At 38.8% G+C, this 27,782-nt stretch overlaps 1 protein-coding gene across 1 annotated transcript in view; it reads left to right on the forward strand.

The window, feature by feature from the left end:
- Positions 1-27,782, forward strand: part of NOX4 (NADPH oxidase 4) — a 110,218-nt gene that overhangs the window by 51,294 nt on the left and 31,142 nt on the right. The window contains exon 13 of the mRNA XM_054627976.2: positions 12,828-12,909. Within this exon, the coding sequence (XP_054483951.2) occupies positions 12,828-12,909 (82 nt within the window). The remainder of the gene's footprint in view (positions 1-12,827; positions 12,910-27,782) is intronic.

Raw genomic sequence — 27,782 nt, forward strand, 5'->3', positions numbered from 1 at the left:
TAGCAGATAAAACCAAAGTAGGTTACAATGATATAATCTTTCATGAGAGGGAGGTATTCTAGGAAGAAGTAAAATCTTTCATTAGATCAGCTGAAACAGCTGGAAAAAACCAGATTGTCTTCCAGGCATGCAGAGCCTTCAGCAGGTTTGACAAGGAAGCAGGGAAGTCAAAGCAAAGAGAAGAAATAACATTCCTGGCTACTTTTTAAATCAAGCTTTCCCTTCAGAAATGTGAACAATAAAATTGCTTAGTAAATGAATAAAATATAAAATGTAACACCTATTTTTTTTAATAAAAATAACTTTTTAATAGAAAAATACTAATTGATTTTCAAAGAATTCATATGGTCAAGAATACTGTCCAAAAGCCAAAAATATCACTTGTAAATGCTCTCCCAACCTCTTCTTAGGATTTGTATGAATCCAGCTTTCTTTATCTACTCTTGGCTGTGTTCCCAGCTTAGGGTATATTTGCTGTAACATGCCATGGTCTCACTCTGTCCTGTGGAGACAAACACTCACATCTTAGAAGAGTGCAGTTTCTGGCAGGGAAACTGGGAAAAGAGTTGGGCATGTGAGAAAAATTAACTATGACTTGCCTGAAGTATTGCATTTGATTTATATATACATGCCCACACATATCCCTAAACTTTCAGCATTTGGGTGTGGTTTTTAAATTTTTAATTTTGAATTTTTTCTCTTATAATCTCATTATCCTTGATAAACCACAGTTTGATTGGAAATGTTTGACCATCTACAGAGAGTAAAATTTGGACAATGGTTTACATCACTGTGTTCTTAGTAATTTGAAGGTAAATTCTTCTATTCTGCATATAGAAGCTGATAATGAGTGGATGACTGCTTAGCATTGTGACTTACCTGGGATCAGAATTTTTTAAAGAAAAAATATTAATAAAACCTAAAATTCTGTAGTGAACACCATGATCATGAATAAGAGAAAATGCTTCTCTGCTGGGAAGAGAGCCTGGAAAGTCTGTGGATCCAAATAAAAATATTAGTGTTTTTATATGCATTGGAGAAATAGGCACTCGATGGAGGTGACAACAACTTCTTTCAGTGTTGAAGGAGGATTTGGGGGAGAGGAGGAATTTCAGAGCTTAGTCGATATTTTGGGTATTGCTCAAGTGTCTTCTGTGAGGATTTTACTGTACTGTCAGTTATAACAAGTACACCTACATCCTCCAGAAAGCCTCCTCATGTTATATGAAATTAAAATAAATCAGTGGGCAGTTTGTGCTCTTCACTGCAACAAGCAGCTTTAAGGACTATCTCCTGTCATAAATTTAACATATTCCCTTATTCATTAAACACGCTGTAAGTGCCATTTCCTCAAAGAAAATGCCACAGACACCCATGCACATTTCAGAGTCAAAGCTGTGGTGCTTTGCTGTGCTTTGCCAAGTGACTGGTGCCAGCCTGACAGCACAGGGCTTTCCCTCAAGGATTTCACTTACACTGTGTCAGCTGAGTGTCTCCTCAGCTTAGCTGTGACTGGTTTGAAAAAAGCAAAATATTTAATTAAAGACATTTTTATAATTTCTGTTATTTGATGTTTTCCTTTTTTAATGGGTTGAGGTGATTATGCTAATTGTGCCCTGTTATTAACAAGCATGGCAAATGAAACTTTCTCAGTGCAATTTCCAAAAAAAACAGCAATTCCTTAATCCAAAAATTTGTTAAGAAAGAGTATTTCTTTAAAAGTGTCCCATACTTCCCAGCACATATGCACCAGCATGTGCCATGTCTGCTTGAAGAGGATTCTATCATTTCTGTGCTGTTATGTACTGCTGAGTTTGTGATGGTGCATTGATGTGCTGTTATATGCCAGGTTGTGACTGGTAACTGATATCTAGTGATAGTTTTTACTTACAGGAATTGGCAAAATCACTTTTTCAAATAAAGATGTGCCAAGTCATTTCCTTACGGTGATGTGACGAACTGTTTGATCCAAATCATGTTAAACCACTTGTTCTCTGTTCTAGGGAATAGTTATCAGTTTTAGTATTGCATAGTAAAATTTTTCAGCTTTACTCTCCTGTTCAAGGCTGGGAATACTTCTTCTGTTGACTTGAGTAATAACAGACTTTCTGTCATGTAAAAACATTTCTATTTAATATTTCATTATCTTCATAACATTATTACTGGAAAGATGGTGGTTACAACCTTGTAGAAAATCCCACAACATATTTTAACAAAAGTCAACACAAGAGCTAGTGCTAAGTCAATAAATATAGGTATTTGTAAGAAATTATGAATTAAGAATAAATGAAAACTACCCAGACTAGGTTGTATGTAATAATTTATATTCAGGCAGCTGTCTGGCTTAAGTTCTCAACAAGGACTTGTCTAATTCAAATGTAAGAAGAAATAGCAGAATTGCTCACATCAGGGTGAAATGAAACCATGTTTTGGATACATTTTCTGATACACTTGTGTGCATTACATTTTATCACCTATCAAAAAAAAAAATGAGATAAACAGTATCTAATGGCTCATTTAATTTGTCAGTCATTCAAATGATTTCCTGCTAAGATTTTGATATTGCCCTTTGAGAGATGTTATAAGAAATGGAGCCTCAGATGTGATTAGATCTTCAGAAAAAATGTACATTTTTTCCCAGTGGTTCATCCCCAGCTGACTAGCAAAATTTATATAGGAAATAAGATCCAGCTGAGCTCTGCTCACGTTATCCTATGTAATGCTTCAGTGTAACTGGTGCTTTCAGAGAAGAATTTGTGTGTGTTCTCTGAAAGAGACAGGCAGCTGAAAACACAGGGGAAATGATTTTTAGATATCAATGGAGTCCCTTAGCACCCTGTTTCTGCTTTTGTTTCTTACTTGCAGCCCCACTGTTATTTCTAGCTGTTCAGTTCAGCTAAGTGTTTGGCTGGACAGACACTTCCCACACAGGGTGCCTGTCAGTGCTGCTCACTCCCAATGCTGTATCCAGCACAGTGCAGCTTCTCCTCTGGGAACACCTTAGCACCTTCCATGCAGGTATTCACACAGCCTGGCTGTGAGCAAGGCCAGGTTAGGCCTGATGATCCCTCTAAGGTCAGCTAAGCCTTGGTGATTAGCAGCATCACAGGGCTCAAGGCTGCTCTTGGAGGGAGGAGGGTTGGGCCATCTCTACTTCATATTCCAAGGCTATGAGTGAGGGTGAATTAGCAAGGAATCTCCCATTCTCTTTCGCCAACTCCTTTTTTCTTTGGCATTCCCCTTCTCCTCTCATCCCTGCCCCAGCTAAGAGAAGCCAGTATTTAACCTGCCCAGCCAGTCTGAAGCTTATTGCAGGGCAGTGTCTTGCCCCTCATGTCTATCAGCTGTGCAGGCAGTTGGCTCCTAACCGGCTGTGTCCCTCTTGTCAAACTGACATGGGTTTGCAGTTTTGTCCAAAGGTGGCAATGAATGGGAACAGCACAAAATATTGCTGTTTATATTTTTTTCACAAGCAGACCTCCTGATTATATCCTAGAGTCATGGAATGGTTTGGGCTGGAAGGGATCTTAAAGATGATCCAGTTCCAGCCTTGGAGACGCATAAAACCCAACTGAACATGGCTATGAGCCGCCTGCTCTTTCTAGCCATGCTTAGACCAGGATTAGATTATCTCCTGAGATTTCTTCTGCCCTCAACAATTCTGATCCTCTACAGCTATTACACAGTAATTTATTTGCATATTTGAGAGTAATGATGAAGTTGTGTCTGTATTAGTCAGAGGGTTAAATGATCCCATGCTTAAGTTTAAATTGTCACCAAATAGGAATAGGCAAAAGCCCAAGAATGTGTTCACAGCGACTGGTAGTGGTTTTGTTATGGTACAAAATTTCGATCTTGGATAGAAATTAGTTCCATTATTTTTTGACTGCCATATTAATCTGTCTATTGAAAAGTTCTTGTCACTTGTTCAAATGTGTAAAATATATGACACTTGCAAACATATTTTTAGACCTGGCTAAAAATACCGGTGGATGTATGTATGTGGGTATGTGCTGGTGTTTAATATATTTGGTGACAAGCTAATACACATGGCTGGCAATGATGAGACCATGGCAGCCCAAGAATAACACTTTGGAGTCACAATAACTATTTCCATGAAGACATCAGCTTAGTGCTCAGCAGCAATAAAGAGAAAAATTATTAGGAGCCAAGTAGAGAATAAAGCCAAGGAGAGGCCTGTGCAGCTGGTGGGTACTTCTGTGGTGCTACCAGGACTTCAATCCTGTGTGCAGGTCTGGTCTTCATCACTCAGACATGACACTGGCCAGGGCGCAGGAAGGAATGGCAAAGATGACCAAAAGCATGGAGAGGCTTCCAAACATGGGATAACTGACTATGCAGGGACTCTTTAGACTGAAAAAGATCTAATTCAGGGGAATATAGCTATAGTCTGCAAAATCATGCATAATGCTGAAAGAGTGAGTGGGTGGAGCCTGACTGTTCACAGTTTCTGCCAGTATCAGAGTTTTTGGACATCAAATACAGTCAGTAAGATTTCAGAGCAAACATAACGTGATGAATCTTCATGTAATAGGTGAGAAACACCTGGAACTCCTTGTCAAACAGTGTGGAATGCACATGGGGACTAGGCAAGTACATTAAAAAGGAATCTAAGAATTGCTTATTAGACAAACCACGTTAGACTCAGGAGACACACTGTCACAGAAAAGCTCGAAAGCAGAGGGGTCTTACCCTGTGATCATTCTTCCATAGATGTGTCCACAAATGAATCCAGATATTAGAGTAGGGGGGCCTTGGTGTGAATCAGTACAGCCTGATTAATTGTGCCTTTGCTCGGCCTTTTAGAGGCAAACCCTCTGGAGATGTGCAGAGCTGGATAGTATTGCAATAATTGCACATCTGGATAGTAGCTCCATTTCAGTGTTAAAAAGTTCCATGTAGCTTTTGGAAGGTTTGGCTTTCTCCAGTTTCTGTATCAGATTACAAGTTACAAAGAGAGAACCAATTAAATCCTCCTGCTTTGTGTAGTTTGAGTGTATTTTTTTTCCTTTTTCTATGAAATAAGGACTTTTTAGAACAAGTGTCACTACATTATCTTAAAGTCCAAAAGGCTATACTGGTGCCTAATCATTTCATCTGGCTTGTTGTGAAAGAGAAAACTACAGCACTAGTGAAGGAAATAGTAGTTGATCCTCCCTGCATTTGCTCATGGGGAATTAAAAAAGCAAAGTATAGCCCTTCATGGCTACAGGCAGCAACTGTAGAATGCAGTGCTATAAAAAAATCTGCATAAATAAGTTTTCCTTCAGAGCATATATTTATAAAGTATTTTTTAAAGTTGAGATTCTGTGTTGTTTAGAAACTGTGTTTTACTGTGGTACTTTGTAAGAGCTTAGCTGTGGAATGAGCTTTACTGTCATGACAGAAATAGTCTTCAAATACGGTAAGTATCTATCTCTAAGGCCAAAAATGTTCCTTGACTAAAGTTTCTTGATTATTTTGAACTCCAGCACTCAGCTATTTACCACCTCCACTAGGGAGTTGCTGTGTAACCTTCAGAAGGATTTCTAACTCAGTAGTGAGCATCAAAACTGCTTGACTTTGGTGTTGTGTTCTCTTCTTTTCCTTGGCTGTCTGGGAAACCCAGGTCTTGCAGTGCAGCTAACAGGCAGTCTGGGTCACTCAGTGATGTCTTGTCAGGTCAGTTGTACAAAATGCAGTCTAAATATGGTCCTCCACATCTCTCCTCCCTGTTTTGAAACAAAACAAGTGATGCTTTTTCCTTGCCATCATTCATCTTCTAACCTTTTAAGGTTCCTGGGACAAGAACTGCCTTTTGCTCTTTTTCTTCATTGGCTGATACATGGCCATATATACCTAAATCATGCAAGATGTGTGATTATAGTGTAAATGAGGGAGATCTAGTTAGAAATAAATCCATCCAAGCAAATTTTGATGTAGCAGTTGTGACAAATTTAAGGACATAAAAAACCACCTAGAATTCCATCAGGGAAAGGATTTGCCAATTCTGGAATCAGGGAGGGAGAATGATTTTGAACTGGTAGGCACACAGCTAGAGAAAAGAGAAGGAGCTTTTTAGGGTGCAAAGGCAGGTTAGGAGGGAAAGCAGGGCATACAGAGACTTTCTGTAGAGAAAGGAGGACTATTCCACAGGTCCAGAGAGACTGGGAGTTCACTGCAGATCTATGTAATGATTAGTTAAATTCATATTTCCCCCTCCCACTCTGCTTATAAACTAAAGTCCTGTAAAAGAAAATGTTGAAAGGAAGGATGATCACTTTAGTCATCTACCTTAGAAAATGAAGAGACCACTTACCTTTCTGTAAAGGCTTCTCTGTTTCCCTTAAATAAATAAAAGAGCAAAGTGTTTAAACATAGTTTTCAACTTCTTGAGTTTTCACTAGTTTTCAGGGTTTTTCAGTAACTCTGTAAATAATGACGCTAATTAGTCTTTCAGACAACTGATCAGGAAGGAAGGAAATGGTGATGAAAAATAGGAGAATTAAACTCTTTGAGGCTTAATGGACTGAGAATCATGGAAGTTCAATCTGGTCAAAAAGCCTGTCTCTATCAGCAAAATATGTATGTTTCAGGGAAATTCCGAGGTTGATGATGTAATCATTTTGGAACCTTTTGATCATCAGCATTAACTCATCATCTTTTTTTTCCTCACCTTTTAATCTGATGGAAGATATTTGTAGCACTGACTCTTCAAGAGGAGAGAAGTGATAACTCCTTAACTTGAGGAACTTCAGCCATTAATAAGCCACAGGTCAAACTAAAATATCTTGTTGCTCATCATTGTTTTATAGCCCCTAACTGGAAAAGACTTCTTCCTAATTGCCTTTTATTTTTACAAGGCACTGTAGAACTACTTATGACAGCTTTTCCAAATTTACGGAACTTGAAAACAAGTCATATTAGTGGATTTCAAATCCTATTAGTTATCATCAGCAGTTTTAAGAAAGCTGACTTCTTTTTAAATTTATTTTGTTTTAATTACTGCAAGTTGGTATTTGTGACATCGAAGTTGTTCAAGCCACTGTAAACTTTGCATTAAACTAGGCAGTTTTTTTAGTTTGAAATTGCAGGACTTACAAGTGTCCTTGTGGTGAAAGGTGGAACTGATATTTGTTGCTCAGAATGCAGAAGAGGTAATTACAGAAACATGACTACAAAATATCCAAATGTAGAAGAGTGTCACTATAGATAGACCATTTGGTGGTCTGATGAAGCTGTTCTGTTCTCCCACTCTCTGGTTGCTTTCTCATCACATTTCTTTTTATCCTTATTAACTTCATTTAAAAAAATCCATAAAACTGGTATTAATGAAATCCTTATCCTGTTAAGCCAATTGCCATTGGTGTTACAGTGTTCTTAACTGAGTTGATTGTATGAAATTTGACCTTTTTTTATTAGTGGTTCAGAAAATGGTCCAAAGGTGTTGGGTAAAGGTAGTTGGGATAAACATACCAGTAATGTCTCAGACTTCAGGTATATAGTGCAGTGACCTCATAGCTTCGTACCCATCAAACTCTGAAGGAGCAGGGATTTGATTTTTCAAGACCCTTGGAATTCAGCAGAGTGAAATTACAGTGAAAGTGATTTTGCTGTTATTTTCCGTAAGATATTTTGTAAAAAGAAGGAGTGAGAAAAGACAACCGCAAGACCTGACTTTTAAAGTCAAACCTTACACAACTGCAGTGCGTGACTTTTGGCATAATTTTTGAAGTGCTAAAGCAATAAGACCTTCAGGGACGTGACAGCTCTGAAAAACAAGGCCAGTGCTCATTGTGCCACTGTGTGTTTCTGTCTACAGAATGTGAATAATAATGTGTTTTAACTCACAGGGACCTTCTATAGAAATTATTTTTCTCCACTGTGAGAAGCCCCAAATATTAAAATACTGCAGAAATTTCCTTTGTTTCTCTTTCCACTTCTGTAATAGTGTATCCTGGCAGGACGAAACTTGACTGTGTAACCAGTTTGAGTGACCTTCAGACCATATGCCCATTCTTGCTCTTATTTTTCTGACATTACTGTCAACTCACCATACTGAGCACAACCCCATTCTGTTTGAGAACAAATATGGCATTAATCTAAATATTTTAAAGGGAAAATTTCTCTTGAAATGCATCCTTCTGTCCTTGTAGATTAACTGGCTTGGCGTTAATATGTATTACCATAAAGATGGTAAGGGTATTTATAACTGAGGTTCCAGTAGCTGACTTGTGAATATGTTATGCTGGGAGGGAGAGGAGGAGCAAAAGGTAGAACAGAGAGAAGAAAACTTAGATAAAAGACAGGGAAGAAATAAATATATAGGATAGGTTAAATCCATAAAGATTTCAATGGCAAACTTTCTTTTCTTTAAAGTCTGCAGTCTTCCTGATTTAGGAGGACAGGGCATAAGACTGTGTTATTGCAACCAGTCTGCAGTCATCACAGGTAACTAATTATACTATATGTTTAGCTAGACATGTATAGTCTCAATGAGACTGCCTAAATTTAACTGAGGACTTCTCAGTGATGAAGAATTTGGAAAGAACTGTACACTCAAAATAAAAGCCAGGAGGAAGTTGAGGCACTCATCATATTGAAAACATAACATAAATTTGAGCATAAGATGTGACTGTGCAACCTTTCTTGATGTCTTTGAGAACTTTGTCCTATAGGCAGACTTATGGGAGCATCAGTGAGACAGGCTGCAGTGTCACACACAGCAGATCAACAAAACAGTCAGTGGTATAGCTCATCTCAGAACAATGTGAACAATACTGTCACTAGTACAGACTTTAACTCATGCAAATTGCATGAATAGAATGAGGAACAGAAAAGGTAATTGCCAGTTTTCAGAAGTAAGCAACCTTGGCTAAGTAAATGTTATTCTTTTTTATTTTAATGAATCAGACCAACACCTAGACAAAAGCATCACAGGAAAAAGGACTCAATTATGGAAGATACCGCTCTAAAATTATCCAAGTAATGAAAAGACTGTGACTTGTTTTAGTTCTATTGGTCAACTACTGATTGCAACTCAAAATAATGTAAAAATGTTCTAATTATTGGTTTCATTAGTTCTCAAGTCTTTCATTTGTTGTTGCAGTATGAATTAGAACAATGTCTTAGGTTTCTTTAAAAATTCTTCCCCCTTTGGGAAGCTATTGTTGTGGCTTTTTTTCTTGTGAATTGAAATGCCTTCTCTTGTAAAGCATCAGTCTTCAGATATTTCCTTTTGTAAGAGCACCAAAAGTACCTGTGCTGTCAGTAGCTACCATGTCACCTCCCTCATCACCTTGTTGGATGGTCTTAAAGGCAATAGTGTCATTTGTCTAGAGTGACTTTGGTACTAGGCACATATTGGTGTAATAGGAGCATGTCATAGAGCTGAAAAGTGACATGTGTACACAATGGTCCCATGGGACAATTCAGTCCTAAAGACTCCTGCATGCACAGGACATGGAGGTTAATGTGCTGGGAGAAGCTGTATAATAGATTTGAGATGAGGTGCAACATTACCATGTAGTGTAAGTGTTTCTGTGGTGTTCTGGTTTCAGCTTGAACAGAGTAAATTTTCATACTAATAGTTAGTACAGTGCTGTGTTTTGGATTTAGGATGAGAATAATGTTGATCACACATTGGTATTTTAGTTGTTGCCAAGCAGTCTTTATGCTAAGACAGGGACTTTTCATCTTTACATGCCCTGCCAGTGAGAAAGTTGGAAGGCATAAGGAGTTGGGAGGGACACAGCCAGATCAGCTGACCCCAGCTGATCATAGGGATATTCTGTAAAATATGGCATCGTGTTCAGTGCATAAACTGTGAGGAAAGCTGGCCAAGAGCCACTGCTCAGGAACTGGCTGGGCATTGGTTGGCAAGTGTGAGCCAATTGCATTGTACATCACTTGTTTTGTATATTCTAATTATTTTTATTATTATCACCATGATTATAATTTCTTCCCTTGTCTGTCCTAATAAACTGTCTTTGTCTCAACCTATGAGTTTTCTTCCTTTTACTCCTCTCATTCTCTCCCCCATCCCACCATGGTGGGGAGTGAGCAAGCAGCTGTGTGAGGCTTGGTTGCTGTCTGAGGTTAAACCACGCCACATGGAAAAATGAGTAAAGTCATATGGTGAAAAGAAAATACATCTGCCTGGGAAATTTGCCATAGCGTGGGGGGAATAAAAAAGTTGACTTTAGCTAAAACAAGATCTAGTAGGAATACTGTTCAGGCCAATTTCAGATGCCGTAACTTGGCTGCTTTTGCTCCAGTACTGGCCAGCCCTGTCACATTACTATTCAAAATATTTTCAAGATCGCTGCTTGCTGAATTGAGTCCTGGAGTGCAGCCAGGTGGCCTTGATCAATGTGAAAGGGCAGCAGCACAAGAATAAGTCACAGAGTAGGAGATAGAGATGTAATATGGCACAGAGTAGGAGATACAGATGGAATATGGCACTCTGCCTGGATGATATCCATCTCAGACAGAACAATGGGTGCGACACATCTGCACACTCACTGAGATGTGTTTTGTCTCTCACTGAGAGTCACAGATCCTTACCAAGATCTGTCAAATCAGCTTCACTCACCTACCTGTAATGTGGTGTTGTGCAGCATTGAACTGAGTAAGAGCATGTCTCTCTGTGTTTGACATTGCTGTCACACCTGGTTACAGGCCCTCAGAAGTAAATCAGCCATGCCACCGCAAAGACAGATCCTTAATCGTGGTGTCTCGCACCGCATTCTAGAGATCAAAATCCTCAAGTCATGGAAAGAAGTGCTGTCACTCAGTGTTTGCCATGGTAAACTTCCTCCCATTCCTCCATCAGGCACACACAAAGGCTGTTGTTTGAATGGAGGCTTTTGTAAAGGACACCTGGAAATGCATCGGTAGCTTGGGTTGTGTGGGGAGATTACTGAAGCAGGGGTGGAAGTTAATGTGCTGGCTCTGAAATATGAGGGGATATTTTGCATTGGTGAAAACTTTCTGTAGCCTTTCAGTTCTTGTCCATTGGCTTTTGAAGATGGTAATGTATCATCTTTAAGGATGATAGGGCATGTGTGTGTACATCCTATTGCCATGTACCAGAAGACTGAAAGAAAAGCAAATTTCTCCATCTTCCTAAAATTTCAAGCAGAGGTCAAGAAGTAGTGTAGTGGCAAGCTTTTCCTCAATACAGTGAGCAGTCTGTTTCCTGAAAGGTACTCATTGGAGTTAACTTTCATCTTTTCAGTATTGCATTTATTGAATTTGTTTTGTTGGCCACATCTGCTCTTTGTTCCAGTTAGGTACAGGAAGTCTAATTTACATTTTGAAGATTTGAGAAGAATTTTGGAGGTAGGAGTGCTTATTTCTTTCAGAATTGAATATGAAGAGGTGTACAAATAAAGGAACAAAGATAAGCCCTTCTTTCTTCACTGGCAGATCCTGGTATCTTATCCAAAATGTTTGCAATACATCTTAGCCAGCTGAGAAAAGACTCAGGTGTGAGATAGCTGACCTTTAAAACTGAGGCCTTAGCAAGAGAGTTTTCCTTCTGAATTAACTGTGCTTTTTTCAAGGTATTACAACTTTATGAAGTATGGTTCGGATGGGTTTTTTTCCACTTTAGAGGCTACATAGCAGAATTGTATCCAAATTAATGGAGCTTACTTTTGATGCAGAATATTGCATACAACTAAATGGTTTTTTGTCTTGTAACTTTCTTATTCATAAACTTGGTGTTAGAGAATATTTTAAGATACATAGGAATCTGAGAGGAGGAGGAGGACTACACTTACCTCAGGTTCAGTTTCCAGAATGAAAACTTTCATGGAAGAGAGTTAGTTTGGAGAAATCCATGGTACAGCTGCCACACACACCAAAGGCTACAAACTGTGGTTTAGCAAAGGAAGCATAATACCTGTAGCTGAAGACCTTCAGCCACAGTTATAGAGTATTGAAGGAAGGGTAGGAGGTGGAAAGGGCATCAGTTCTGTGCCACTGTAGGACAGATTAAACTTGCAGGTGATGGAAGGAAAGAAGGAAACAGAGCACATCCCATGCTATGGAGAGCTACTAAAGGAATTTGATCTGGGTGGGAAATCCCATTCTATCCCTGAATCTTAATATCATGTGAATTTTAAGGAGGTTTCTATCTTTCATGACTGAGAAATCTGGACTGATAGAAGGTCCTTCAGATCCCACTTGACTTACTGTGTCTAACCACCTCGAGAGAAAAGCATAAGAGAAAGGCTAACTACAACCACCCCTTCATTTGGTGGTCAGTGAAATTAAGTTACAAAAGCTTTAGCTCCTGCAGAAAACCCAATCATGCAGTTTTTGAAATAGATAATTATGACAAAAAAGAAATCCAGTCTTCCAACCATCCTTAAAACATTGAGCCTGTTACCGAAGGATTTGTACTGCAGTTTAATTTATATGAATTAATTAATCTGTGTCTTGACTACTGTGTTCCTTGAGTGTGAATTCTTAGGGGCTCCTCCTTTCTGTTTAGACTAGGCTCTTCAAGGCAGGGACTTTTTATGGCTGGCTGTGCGTGATACTCAGAAGACCTCTGTGCAGACCTTAGAAGCTTATAGGCACTACTAGAATTCAGTATTGAATGAAAAAAAAAAGGCATTTTAAAATATTAGGTTTTACAGGAAAACAGTGGTTTTTAGTCCCTCCATGCTTAGTTTTGTCCTCTGCTAAATATTTCTGGAGAAGAGAATTCACTGATATTACTGCTTGCTTACTTGTGGCCTGAACATATAATGCAGAGTCACAGTCTGGGTTTGTTTTTTTTTCTTTTCTTCTTTTTGTTTTCTTTGTCCTGACAGAAAGATTTCGGGATTTACTGCTTCTGCATTCAAATCAAGATACAGAGATTCTGCCCATCTTTCAGCAGAGACGCTATCCCAAGTAAGTAAGATTGTCTTCTTGGGAGAAATAAAATCTTTATCTATTTTCAGCGAGGGAGAGTAAAGCATTTATAGCACTGTACATGCTTTTGGTGCAGAATCCTTAGACAGAGCTGTCAGGGAGCCACACTAGCACTGATCTCTGCAGTCTTTTGACTGGTGTTGAGGAGAAGCAGACACGCATTGCAAGCACGCTCAGCTGTCAGTGGTGGAGGTGGTGATGGTGGTGGTGGTGGTGGTGGTGGAGCACAGATGTTGAGTTGCCTGGATCAGTGTCTGATGGAGCTTGTTTCTCTGTTGACACAGGTAGATGTTTTATCAGGCTAATCCCCATTCTTGTCTTCTGGGATTCCATCATTAATGGTGACAGAATCCCTTGAATTTCAACAGGCTTTCCTCTGAAAGGCTGCAAACACTAGGAAACATTTTTTTCTGCCTTTTTTAACGGTATATGTTTGCCTATATCCCTAAAGGGATTTAAAGAGTAGTGTTGAGTGTAAAAGAGGTCTTGAATGTATTGTGTATCCTGGACAATACCTCTTCTTTTTCCAAGTGACATACCTGAGTGAAGCAATAAAAGCTCTTTGCTGTTTTATCTACTAGAAGAAACAGTCACTTTCAGCTTGAACTGAGGCAGTGAAGGGGAAAGAAGAAGAAATAGTGCTCACATTAACCCTGACCAGAATGAGCAATGAAAGAATGCTAGTGAAGAATGCTAGTGCAGGGTGGACAGAGGGTGGATATGGAAGAAAGAATGTATTTAGACAGTCCTTCAATGGTGAAAACAAGCACAGTTATTTATTTTAGTTATTATTGTTAGGAGGTTTCTGAAATAGACAAGAAGTCAGTGAAGCTAGGTGTCAAATCTCTTTAAATCTGATAAGATTTTTAAGAACAGACAATTAAGGAGGCTGAGTGCTGAAAGCCAGTCACCTCCTCGCTGTGAGTACTTGAAAATAAACCACTCAAGGATGAAATCCTGATTCTGAAAATGACAAAGTTTTGCTTTGACTTCAAGGGAGACACAGTTTTATCACCCTAAATTTCTTGTTTGCATTGTCCATTGTCACTATATTACTGGATACTGTGGAGGTACTATATATGAAATAGTGGAAGGCACCATATGTGTACGGATTGATTTGCTTGTTTTGCTTGTTTTGTTAGGACTTCCATGAATTATTACTTTTCTCCTTATCCTTTGGAACCCTGGCAGTATTATGCTTTGCTTGGCTTAGATTATTTCATTTTTGATATGGACACTGTCAGACTGGTCTGAGAAACCAGTTTGTTGTCCTTCCTCAAAGAACAGACTTATCTTTATATAAATCATTCCTAAGATGTTTGACTTTCCATTTCATTACATTCAATTTATTGCTAGCATTCTTGGCAAAAAGTCTACTAACAATATTACACACTGTCAGATTCATGGGCAAATGAGTTGTCTGTTGTCTTCTGACAGAAGATGTGTTCAACTCTTCAAAGATCACGGAGCAAATATCTTGTATGGAGCTCTGCTGCTCTTTGAAATTACAGTGGCCTTGCATCTCAAAAAGGACACATGTTTTCAGCCATGTTACTTGGGAAGATTGAGTGCTTGCTCTAACATGCAAAAGTTGGCCAAATTTTGGCACCTAAGCAAAAAGAAGTTTGCATACGTTCTTCAAAACACTAGATTCTTGTTTATAGCATCATTGATTGGTGCAAATTTGCTCACTTGTTACAGAAATTTATCATATATTACAACCTGTTTAGAAACTGGTTGAACACTATTGACTTATCCAAATTTCCCCAGGGATTGTCTTTTGAGCAAGGTACTTGAGTTTAGCGAAGTAGAAAACCTGTTTATCTTCATAATATATTTTGTCTTATTCCCATATGATTTTTTCACCTTTCCTATTCTCATTTTCTCCAAAGGGTTGGTTAACAGAAATTAAGGTAATGAAGAGACAAATCTCCTAAATCAGTGTCCCTTCATGACTTCAACTGAGCAGTGGCTGGTTGTACTACATTAGGATCTGAGTAGAAAAACCACTTTAATGAGATGTTGTCACAAGGCACAAACTCAAGCTTGTAATGATTAAAGAAATCTGAAGAATATTGAAGGTTAAAAATAGAAGAGAATTTTTAGTAGTGACTTAGCTGAATAGCTTGACTAAGCAGGGCTTAGTAGGTAGAAAGGATAAAAGTTTTCACATATTAAAGAGACAAATGTCGAAAGGAAGGAGATTGGATAGGAGGATGTTCAGCAGCACTCAGGATATTCAGAATCATTGCAATAAATATTAAAGGCTAAATGTGCAAACTATAATCCATCAACTTTTGGAAGAAATAGAAACCTTGGTGTTCTTACTTGAATTATGTTCTTGTTCATTTACTACATTAGGACCTGAACTCCTTCCCAGGTAACAGCCAGATAATTTTGGGTGCATCTTGTTCTCAGAGATGTCCATGCACTGGAATGTCTGGAAGAAGTTTTCTAGAATATGCTGAATTTTCTGTAGTAGATGTGTCAAAGAAACTTGCTTTTCCCTCCTAGTTGATGGAGAAATGTGTGATATTTTTATTGTCCTTGTGTTTTCCTGAGTTTATTTGGACAGCTTTGGCTTAGCGAAGGAGCCAATACCTGCTCTGGCAAGCAGCAGATCTTACAAAGATCAAGTCTTATAAAGTTACACAGCACATCAGCTTGACTTCTTGATGTACCACTGTGTGCCCACATGGCATCATGAGCACCTGTTCTCACCGTGGCCTCTGGGCTGGGACACAGCGCTCTGCCAGTTTGTGGGACAGCACCCACCCAGCCAGCCCGGCCTGCAGTATTTGTCCTCTCACTTTTCTTCACGGGGTTGCAGAGCAGAAGGGGCTTGGCTCTATCTTATGCTTCACTCCCATGCCTAGAGTTTTTAAGAGTTTTTAATGAAAACACACTGCACTGCATGTAGTTACATGTAACAGGACTAGCAAGAACAATCTAATCCGGGCAAGTCATTTTGATACCTCAAGTGACTAACGTGGTTCAGGAATCAGTTGTGACCACATACCCTTATCCACTTAATCTGGAAACTGACCTGTCCACAAAGAGAACTATTTTGAGGGGAAAACCTGTCTCCTTGCTGACACGAAGCCATTACCATGTCCACAAGGTTTCACATTCCTGAAACTAAGAATAAACCTGCAGCTGTGGGCAACCAAATGGATTGGGGTGCACAGCTGCCTGAGAAAACCCTCCACATGCAAAACAAATGACAGACATATCTGCAGCTCTGTCCTGCTCTCCCTCACTCCACAAGCCTGCTGAAGTCACTGAGGGGAGTTAGGCCAACACAATCAGGTCTGTCAGCAAACCAAACTTTTTCCAACAAATCTTATCCCGACTCCTTACTTTTCAAATGAGCATTACGGCCCCTGTATCTCATAAAAAACCATTGAGGGTTTCACATTTAGCACATTTCTGCAGGAGCTTTTCTCATGTTGGTATCTGCTTCATGCTTTCCTTGCTTGTCCACTTTGCTGATTTTATTCCTACATGTTTTTTCCACAGTTTCACTCATAAAATGCAGGAACTGCTAGAGTGCAGCAAAGACTGCACAGGATTGCTCCTGAAGAAGGCACTCTGCTCATTAATTTGGCTGCAGGGTCCAGCATGTGATAGGGTGCTTGGTGGTAGCAGGGGCTTAGGTTGCTCCATCCCTGCTGACTCCACTCTGCTCCTGACTGCCTGTGCTTTGTGCACAGGGAAAGGATATGCAATTGCCTTGAAGTGCCAGGGAGAAGTGCCACTTGTAGCTGGGCCTGATAGTGTCAAAAGAAAAAAGCAAACCCTAAAGAACAGAATGATAAGGAAAGTGATAAAAGAAGTGCAAGAGTGAGAAATTAGGTTGATGGGTGAATAAGGCAGGAGAGAGGCTGACATGGCACAAAGCAGCACTTAAAGAGGGATGTGCCAGAAATGCTACTGGCATTACAGGTTTTTAGCAGTTTTTTTTTCTGTCTAGAAGTAACTTGACAGTTCAGCCATACTTTATATTTTCAAGTTAGTGCTGAAATCCTCATATAAATATGTGGGGTTTTTTAGAGGGATTATTTGCTTCTTTTTTTTCCCCCTTCAGAAATATTTGCAGTCTTCACTCTTATCTTCTGTGGGTTTGATAAAAAAGTTTTTGGGTGATTCACAGATTTTAAGAACAGAAGGAGTGGTTATGTTCCAGCTAATTTGAGTCCCTTCTTAACATAAGCCATAGAGAATTACTGATAATCCCTGCAGCAAGTTTTTCACTCAGCCAGAGCAGGAATTTAGAATCAAATTGAGATGTTAAAATCTGGAAAACTCACAAGCCTTTAGATCAGCTTGTTTCACTTGTCAGTTTCTTCACCTGTGATAAATTTTTTAACTTCAGTTTCCAGTTTCTGCCATCTCACTGTACCATTTTCTCCTGAAGAAGAAAGTCCTGTACCATCTGAAATGTCACCTCCATACGAAAGGGTGGAGATCAGTTTAAAACTTGCCCTTATCTTGAACAAAATAAATAATAACTTCTTGCAGGGTAAGGCTTGCTAAAGAGGTCTCTCTCCCAAAATCTTAAAACCTTTCAAAAGTTTTCCCACTTACTTTTAAAATAAAGTGAAATAAACAAAAACAAAAACAAAAGGAAAAAAAAAAGGCAGAAATGAAGAAAAACAACATTTTGGTGACTGTTTCCATAATGTGTACCAAGAGAAGTAACAGCACTTCTTCATAGAATAGGGAGACAATCTAAACTCGTAAATTTGGCTGTATAAGAAATAAATCTTTATTATTTAAATGGAATGGCAAAGTCTTGAATTTTGGAGAAAAAAATGAACTTAAACCTATCAGGTATGATGAAATAATATTCCAAATGCATTTACTTTTATTCAGTCATAAAGTTACAAACCATTCTTTTGCATATGTTCACAGTAAATTAAAGTAGTCTTCTTGTGTATGCACAAAAATGCTGGTAATTTTCACATCATGAAAAATCCCAGAAAATACAGCTTCTTGATATATATGTATGTATCTTCAAATACATATTTCTGAAGGTCATCTTTGAAAAGCTGTGGTGAAATTTCAGCTCAAAAAAGCTAAATGATGTTATTCAATTCTCATCATGGAGAAGTCTAGACAAATAGACGGCAGAAAGTTAGTGCCCTCCCTAAACCATTGTGTCTTCTGGTTCCCAATTATTTATTTTAATGATAATGGATCTGTGGCAATTTCCTACAGCTTGAGATCTGAGCCAAGAAACAGATAAAATTTCATAAATAATACCCCAGGAATATATCTTATGTCTTATTTGCAGCTGTCTTGAGAACATTTTTCTTTTTAGAGGAAAATAATTTGTGTCTAACACAAGAAAGTAGTGAGATATGGCTGCTGGAAGTGATGCTTCTCAGGCAGTGCATCCACTGAGATTCCTTTGAATCACAGATTGAAATGAGCATGAGAGCAGCTAGCAGAGCATGGCCTAGAAACCCAGTTCAGTTTGCATTAGAAACAAAGGCAACAACTTCCCTGATGTTCTTCAAGGGGGAAAATTGTGACCTATGTGTTCATCACTGAGTCTTCATTGCAAAGGCAAAGAGATTTTTAATTTTAAAAAGAGGTGGAGAACTTTCAAGGAGTGGTTTTCTATTAAAGGCTCCCTGTGAAGTGCTTTACAAAAGATGTCTTATTATAGAGGAAAAACTGAGGCATGGAACTCTGATGTGAGGTACCAGCATCATCCAGGAACAATTCTCCTTGGGATGAGACCAGAAATAGAAATCAGGTCTTCCACAGTCCTCTCAGTTGTGTGCAGTTGGCTCTCTCATCTGAAATAACATCTATCCTCTTTTCCACTGCAAAAACATGTGGCCTGCCCATATTGCTGAAATCAGATGGGAAGGTGCCAAATGAAGGAGCCTTTCAGAAGTGCCCACACAAGCACTTTAAATGCTTTGTGTGGCATTGTACATGAAGCATGAAAATTACTGGTTTTGAAATGCTCCAAGATTTATTTCAAAATGCAGGCTAGAAGCAAACTATCTCATCATCAGTCTGTGTCCTCAGAAACCTGACTTTCAGAGAATTTTGATGACTTGATTAAAAAAGAGACCTGCTTAAGGAGGAATGACCTTTAAAAGAAATTCAAGCTGTTTGAGAACAATACTTTTATGAGGTTAGGGTTTTGTCTCTTTTTTTTTTTTTTTATTTTTTTAGTGTGGCTTTTTGCAGCGTTAACACCTTATTCTGTAGAGTTTACAAACCAGTGCAAGGCTGAGCTCCATGATAATAAAATCTTCATTCTAATTAAAGTCCATTTTCCTGTCATTAGAGGTTTCTACAAAATGGAAAGAACAATATCAATGGGGTAGCTGGTAGCTATTCATTAAAAAGAGCAATCGTATTACAGGAGTAAAAATGCAACTATTGGATCTAAATTTTTTTGAAACTGAAATGAAAACAGAAAGAAAGAGGACAGTAATTCATACTGTACATTACATATTTGAGCTCAGATTCTGCAAAGAGCACATGTGGACCCATCCAGATAATATCAAATGGGACCAAATCAGTATCTTGAAATATTAGGACTACACATTAAACTAAGAAATGGCTCATAAATTTCTCAAGACATAGGCTATATTTGTTTAGAGTACCAGTACAGTACTGCAGTAACTTGCAAAATAAAGACACTTTTGTTCTGTTTCCAGTAGCCTCAAGTTCATGTAACAACAGCACAGAGTGAACCAGTTCCCTTGATGTCAAGAGGAATTTTGCTGCTAATTTCAATAGGGCTCAGACCTGAAATCTAAAGCACAAGTATAAATCTTTCTAGGTAGAAAGATGTGGGGAAAAAAAAAGAGATTTGTGCAGCAACATACATGCAAAACTGAAGCTCCATGTGCATATGTATTCTCTTTTAGATGCTGCTTGAACTTACCTGTTTATCATAGCATAGTTGTGGCTCATTATGGCTCATAGCAGGCATGAACTGTTCCATACAAAACATTGTGGTGATCCTAGTTGAAAATGGGAAATGGCTGACTGAGAATAAAAGATGATTAAACCTCTCACAACTTTTGGGAGATGAAATCATTGCTTTGTTCAAAGTGAAGGGGGTAAGACAAATCATTAGAGATGGTTTTCATTTGGCTGTCTGGGAGTATGAGCATGGTTTTTGATAAAGCTTGCCAATTAATTGATACATACATGTCTACTACTCAACAGCATCATGAGACTGTGAGGGGTTATCTGCCACCAAATATCTTGAGGGATGTTTTCTTTAAAACAACTCAAACACAAGTTATAGTAGTTTGATGCTGAAAGTATTAGTGAGGTTCTTTGATTCATTATGTAAGAGAGTTAAAATGATCTCTTCTGCCCTTATATCCAATTTTATCATAGTTTTAAAAATAATGACTTATATTAGTTTAAAAAAAGTAGTTTCACAATTACCATAGTTACAGCACTCCAAGCACCAGGCTCTGGAAAAGAAGAGAAACAAGTGCTAAGGAGTTTTAGTTGTTGACAGTATTAATTTCCTCCTGGAGTCAGCAGTCCTGTGCAACCTACTCCATGCAGGGGTTGAACTTGATCACCTCCAGAGGTCCCTTCCAACTCCAACCACTTTTTGGTTCCATGTGACTCTGGGTAAAAGGGGACAGCATCATTCATTCTGTCCTATACGCCTACCTGCACATTAGCATTTTTATTTTTGGCCCCATTCTTTCAGTGAGGGACCCCAAGGCTGTTAAAGGAGGCAACATCTTTGATTGGTGTTTTGTTAGTAAGTCTTGGTGGAAAAAGGAGAAAAGAAAGATTCCAGCTATAATAAGGGGCAAAATGGACTATGTTATGCCCCTAAACATTTGGAGGAAAAAGAAGAATCTGCCTGCCATGTTGTCCTTTGTGTTTCATGTTAGACATGAGCCATAAATGTACTTCCTGGTCTTTAACAATGGTAGTAATTTATCAACACTCTTTGCAGTTCTGGCCATTTGCCAAATAGGTTTGAAGGTGCAGGTAAAGTGTGAGATAAGCATTTCATGTGTATCACAAGTGTCTCTTCATGCTTTAATACTGCAGAGGAGAGGAAAGCACAAACATCCAAGACAAAGGAGACTGTTAGTATTCTAGTTTTGCATAAAATGAGCAAAGATGGTTTGTTCTTTTCGGGACATGAGCCTGGGTTTAAGTTTTGCAGCCTTTTGGTGCGTGGTACTGGTGGAGTGGTTTAATTCTGAGTGCCAGGCTCTTTAAGGTATATGTAAGGGAGACACTCACATTTCTTTTTCATGAAACTTGTTGGCCTATAAACTCTTGGTGACAATCAGAGGCAGCAACAGGCCCATGTTGATCTAACAGCCATTTCCCGTCTCTTCAGAGAAATATATAGGAGACCTGCGCTGTGGGATGCCAAGAGGACCACCCTGAATTGAGCATCCCCAAATATACACGTCAGCCCCATTCCATGGAGGAAGTTGTCTCAACATCTGGGCTAGAGCTTAGCTCAGAACTATGAAGTTGTAAAAATTGGCAGTGGTGGAAAAGCTGTCTCATCCTATAGTATGTTATTGTAGATGTTAATTATCCTCACTCATGAGGATAGGAGTTGGCTGCTGGTTGATAGTGCCCAGTGGGCCAAGCCTAGCCCCAAGGAAACTTCTTCTGTGACCTTGTCAAGTGGTTTGAAAGAATTACAAGTGCTTTTGAATGGCCAGACAGCTAGCAGCTGGAAAACATTGCTAGCAGCTGCAGGACTGCAACAGTCATGATATTAGCTGCCAAATCCTTTCTGATTGTTGCCTAATCGGCTGGCTGAGGCTGCTCACAAACAGAGTTGGAGACTAAAGTAGATAAGTCCAAACACAAAAGCTGTTTGAATAGAGGATATGTACTGATTTGTTGGATGTTGAAGATAAATTTGGTGTTATTCAGAGTTTCTGGCTGTTGTTTTTTAATAGAAGAATCTTGTGGGTTACACATTTGCAGAAAATTATTAGTCTAAGCATCTGCTCCTAACGTGAGGCATCAGGTGTGTCAAGTGAGGTGATTAATGATGCGTTTCTGTTGTATCAAGAATGTGGTGACATTTTTTCTTCCATTAAAGCAGTGAGAGAAGGTGTATTGTAGGCACCAACCAGAAAGAAAAGATATGAAAATAATTTGCTTTGAAGCCTAATAACTTTGATATAATACTTTGCTTTATGTCTTAATTATCCATTGCTGTCAAGGTATCTTTATAAAACAAGGTTTTAATTAAATTTTTGTGGGGTTGAAAGTCATGTAGAATCAAACTCTCATTTAAAATCAAACATTTAAAACTTTTTCATTTCTCTGGGAGCTTCTATAAAGCAAAATTGCTGCCTACTCCAAAAACCCCCACAGCATCAGGGTCAGTCCTCTTACCTCAGGTCTGCTTCACCAGTATGGAAGTGATAACCTATATTACAAATGTTCTCTGTATTCTCTCTAGTTTCAAAAAATACTCAAAAGTGTCTTATGAAAGCAAAATGCCTGAGAGTTTCCAAGGTCTTGTTCTCCCTCTGCATGGTGCATCATGATGTTACATAAGGATATTATAACTTTGTATTTCCACTCAGTGTATACTGTGTCTTCAAGATTAAAATAGGTTTTCTAGGTACATTAGTGTTGGTGATTTCTAATATTCTTCACGTCTAATTAGTTCCTCTTTTAGACAAATCACCTAAACAGATTGAATATTTTTATTATATTGAACCAGTTCTGAAACTCTTACAATATATTAAATTTTTCTTTTACTTGCATGGATAGCTGAGGTTTCCTAAATAATATTTGAAATGCAGACATGCATTTACAGTGGTTTCTTCAAAATGAAGGTATTTGCATCCCTTCTCAAAAGACTTTTGAAAACTATTTTTACTTTTTTTTTTTTTTCTGGTGCCTTATTTCCTAATGTTGTTGGGGAAAATACAGCAATGGAAGTGGCTGTTAGCAATTTTCTATCATGTGGTGCTCTTTTACCACAACAAGCAAAGAAATGGTGGCAGAACTGAGCCATCTATTTTCCTGTGCTTCAACTTGGACAAGGCAAATCATGTAGGTGTAATGTTATCTTGTGAAGGAGTCACAAACCTGATGTTCTGGCTGTGTGGGCATCATGAAGATGAAACTCTTTGATCTTAATAATACACCAAGAGTATCTCCTGCCACTGCAGTTTTCAAGGGAACCATCCCTAGGATTTCAGCACGTCACTCCATGAGTAAGAGTTTGAAGTGCGTTGGAGAGATCCCACTCACTTTCCTCAAATCTAGGAAACTGGCACTTCATTCAAGCTGGTATAAGGTAAACTCTGGAGTTGTGAACTGAACCCAGGCTTTCCATAATTTTTTTTAGTATAAGCTGAAAGAACGACTAGAAAGTATCAAAATATATTTATTAAGCTGATGCAGTGAGCAATTCAGAGTCAGAAGTTCAGTGCCAGTGTTTCTGAGTGCTGCTGTCCTGAAGGATCACTGCTGGTCTGTAAACAGCAGTGTAATAGTCATTGGTTACATATTTAAGTTATGCCAGAGTGAAACGCTGTGCTGCTTTCCCTCCAGAAAGAGCAGACTTTATGTGAAGGGCAGTTGTTACATGCCAGCCCCTCTGTCACCCCTGTTTTGTTGCAAGGAGACAACATGAAATTCTCCATCAATTCACATATGTCAGACATGGCTGCTGAACTGAAGCAAAAGGAAAAAAACTGTACTATAATTTGTTTTCTGAATAGTGGGAAGGGAAGGGAAGGGAAGGGAAGGGAAGGGAAGGGAAGGGAAGATGTAACTTTCTATTTTGTGCACAGCCCATACATTACATGGAGAAAGATTCCTTAGTTCAAAAGAGTACCCTGTTGATCAGCAGAGCAAAATGTAATGAGCTTGTTCAGTGACACAGGCTGTAATGAGAGTCTCTGGGTACTGCTCTTCTGTGACAGGCAAGCCATGTTGGTATTGATGGACAGCCTCATCTCCCTCTGCTTTGTCCTAGGAAGGAGGGTTGAAGGAATGTCTTGTTCATTTATTTGTGAATTGCTGTGTCCTGATGTGAGAACAGGCTAAGTTTAGCATCTGCAAATCTTCTTTCACACATGGTTCCATTTGAACATCTTAATTCCAAGGTCTAAGTGCAGCAGAATGGCTGTCCCTGGAGCTCAGCCCCTGCTTCCCTCTTTTCAGAGTCAGCAGAAGCTGAGATGGGGAACTTTCCTAGCTTTTACTGCTCCATCTGTAGCCGTGCCTTGCTCTCTGAGAGCATAGTTAGTGTGCATCTGTATACATTTTGTCTGTCTGTTGTTAGATGGCAGTAACTGGATATGTAATAGTTGATGGTTAACTTTTTTAATTGGTGCATATTTGCACAACAGTGAAGGAATCCACTTTAAAGAAGCCATGCAAAGAGGAGCTATCAAAATTTGATCTGTCTCTCTCAAGTAATTTGATAACAAAATAGAGCAGGTTGGTTGCAGGCAGCTCTTAAGAGTATCACTTGATTTAGGAAATCCATTTATGTCTGCATTTGCTATTCCAGCTATTTGTGGTCAGAGGCACCCCCCTCACCAATTTAACTTTGTTTTTAGTTATTTGGCCCTGCACTCAGATTCTGGCACCAGTGAATAGCGTGTGCACCATGTAGAAATGTTTTGGCAATTATGATCCAGTTAGGTTTAGCTTGTTCCCTTGTTCGATCCTTCTTATGATATCCAGTAAGAAGACTCATGACTGAGATATTAGGCATCTATTAATAAACCAAAAATATCTCAATTTTGCAGAGTCTGGGGTCTGTTTGTCTCTGTACTGAAGGTTCCTAGAAGAATGAAATTTCAAGGGAAATTATCATTAAAACTCCTTCACAGAAAAATATATATTAAAAATAATTCTAAGTCATGTATGGTTTTATTGTCATTGGGCCACTTGTGTTAAAAACCCCGCTGGGCACTCAGGTATTTGAACACTGTCATCTAAGGTTAGCTAAACTGATGAAATAGGATTAACAAGGAGATAACAAGGATGGTGGCTTTATCCACAGTCATCTTTGCCCTTTCTTTAATTTGTTTGCCTTGGCAAGGCTTCTCCAGTGAGACATGAAGCTATTGCTTACCCTTTTTTAAACTGTCAGGTCACATCTAAAGATAAAAGCCATCAGTTGGGCAGATGGAAACCATAAAACAAATATCTAGAAACACTCCTTTGTGTAATGTTGTACTCCTTTCCTTTTACTTGCTCATTAAAGATTGTGATCCATTTATTGATGATATTTATGACCACCATTACAGGGTATTTATGGGCCTCACAAACTTTTAATGAAGTAATTTTTGCAATGCTTGTCTCTGTCTGAGAAATACAACTAACAGGTACTACTAACTAATACTATCTAACAGGTAGATACTGTCACAGTGTCAAGCTGACTTGCCCAGGTTCTCCTAAGAAAGGTATGACAGAGACTGGGTCGATCCCAGCACAGCACCTAAGCTGCTGCATTCCTCCTTTCTCTTTTTGCTCTTTGTAAAGTTCCTACACCAAGGGGGAAGTTGATTAGAGATCTTTAGGCACTTTCACAGCAGTTGAAGTGATGTTAGAAACATTCAGTTGTGGTTTAGTGAATGGTTGATATATGCAGCCATTAGGAAAAACAGTAATGTAATTTTCAGAATCTCAGAGAGGATTCAGAACCAGACAACCAGACAGTAGATTCTGGACAACCAGAAAGTATTCACTCGTCTGTCCAATTTTACCTTTACAATTTGTTTAAAATACAGGTTTTAAGGGAATCCTTAAACAGAAGCAAACTAAGTGATATGTGGAACACCTAAATCACTGATCACAGCTGATGGATAAAGAGTGAGGTCTTACAAAGATGAAGTTTAGTAGATACACAGAACCTAAAGGGCTGGAATTTCATCCAGTCTGTACTACCCGGGTCCTATGGCAAAAAAGCTCTTCCACTAAAGCTAATCTACTTTTATAGTGTATTTCTGCCTGATAATACACCTTATACTCCTGCAGAGCTAAATTCTGATATCATGTAGTTCAGTGGCATTTTTGACATTTGTTTTGTACTGGAATCAGATTTTTTTTCTATAGAGAATTCAGCAAAGTATTATCTAGATAAGGATATAGCACAGTGTATTAAATGAAGAAAAAGTCAATGTTGACAGGTGGGAAGCAGCAAATAGTTCTTAAGCAGAGAGCTTTAAAATGAGTAAGGTATCAAATAGGGAGCAATTAATCTTGGGATGTGTTCTTTTAATATATCAAATAATGAATGATAAGGAGGGAGATGTAAACACCAAGTTAATTAAATCCTTGGATGATATTGAACCAGGGAGGATAGTGTATATCAGAGCAGATGGAATGAAATTTCTGGATCATCTGGCAAATTTTAGGTGAGGGATGGAAGAAAAGGAAGATGAGTTCCAATAGGCAGGAATGTCAGACAGTTCATCAAAAGAGAAATTGTTGAATAAGAAAGACTGACATGAGGTGGGGAAACTGTTAGGCTCATACTTTATAACAGCCTTTGTCTGTGTGTATTAAAGTGTGAAATGTTAGAATCATAGAATCATTAAGGCTGGAACAAAACCTCCAAGATTATCGAGTCCAACCTATGACCAAACATCACTAAGTCAACTAAACCATTCCACTAATGTAGTGCCTTGTACATTCATTTTTTGAACACTTCCAGCAATGGTGACTGGATGTCACCAAAGTTTAACCATCCTTTCAGTGAAAAAATTCTTCCTCGTGTGCAACCTGAACCTCCCCTGGCAGAGCTTGAGTCTATGTCCTTTTGTTCTGTCGCTGGTTGCCTGGGAGCAGACTCTGGCTACAGCCTCCTTTCAGGCAGTTGTAGAGAGTGATAAGGTCCTTCCTGTGCTTCCTTTTTTCCAGGCTAAACAACGCCAGCTCCCTCAGTCACTCCTCATAGGACTTAATCCAGACCCTTCATCAGCTTCATTGCCCTTGTCAGTCTGGACTCATTCCAGCAGCTCAATGTCTTGCAATGAGGGACCCAAAACTGAACACAGAATTTGAGGTGCAGCCTCAAGTAAAGTTAAGCATTAAGCTAACTAAACTTAAACTAAACCCTATCTCATGGAGAAGAGTTCTGAGAATGTGTTGCTTTCTGGTTTCACCAAAACAAAGAGCATTAACTGAAGATGTAAGTGACATTCTGGAAATTACAGTGGATAAGCATGAGAGAGATGGGATTAAAAGTGTGAACTTCTCCTCTCTAACTGGTCAACACTGTCATTTGAGATTAAACCTGAGACACAGTCTTGGGATGTGCATCTCACAATGATGACAAACATGGTGGGGATCACTGTGGAGGTGCAAGACACTGATTTTGTGCAAGAAGTCTCACGTGTCACAAGTTGTTGTGTATAATGACAAGACCAGTCACACCCAGTGGTGTTTCTCTGTATATATGCACAGCAGCTTCAGGAATCCTGGTCGATAGGAGATGATATTGAACCTGCAGGAGAGGCTCCTTTGGCTTAGACCCTGACTCTGTGCCAGAGGTGTTAATTCTGCTGTGACGGCCAGCCTCTGTTCTGTTCAGTCACCTTGTCCTGCAGCAGTGTCTCACACCCAGTGGGTTGTAGATCTCAGGATATTTATGAAAAGTGAGGGTGGGAAGGGTTAGGAAAAGCATGATGTATTTGCAGTAATTAAATACTAGTCCTGTATCTCTCTGTCTCTTACCAAATCACTCACCTGTTTTGTTTGGGATCACCTGTTCTCTGTAAGCTTCTTAAATGTAACTCAAAGAGAAATGCTAAAAAGTTAGGCTCTGTTAATATGAGCACATAGAAAGGTAAGAGCTTGAAGGAATTAAAAAATTCAAGGGATAAAAA

This window comes from Agelaius phoeniceus, chromosome 2 (assembly GCF_051311805.1).
Source record: "Agelaius phoeniceus isolate bAgePho1 chromosome 2, bAgePho1.hap1, whole genome shotgun sequence".
NCBI lineage: Eukaryota > Metazoa > Chordata > Aves > Passeriformes > Icteridae > Agelaius > Agelaius phoeniceus.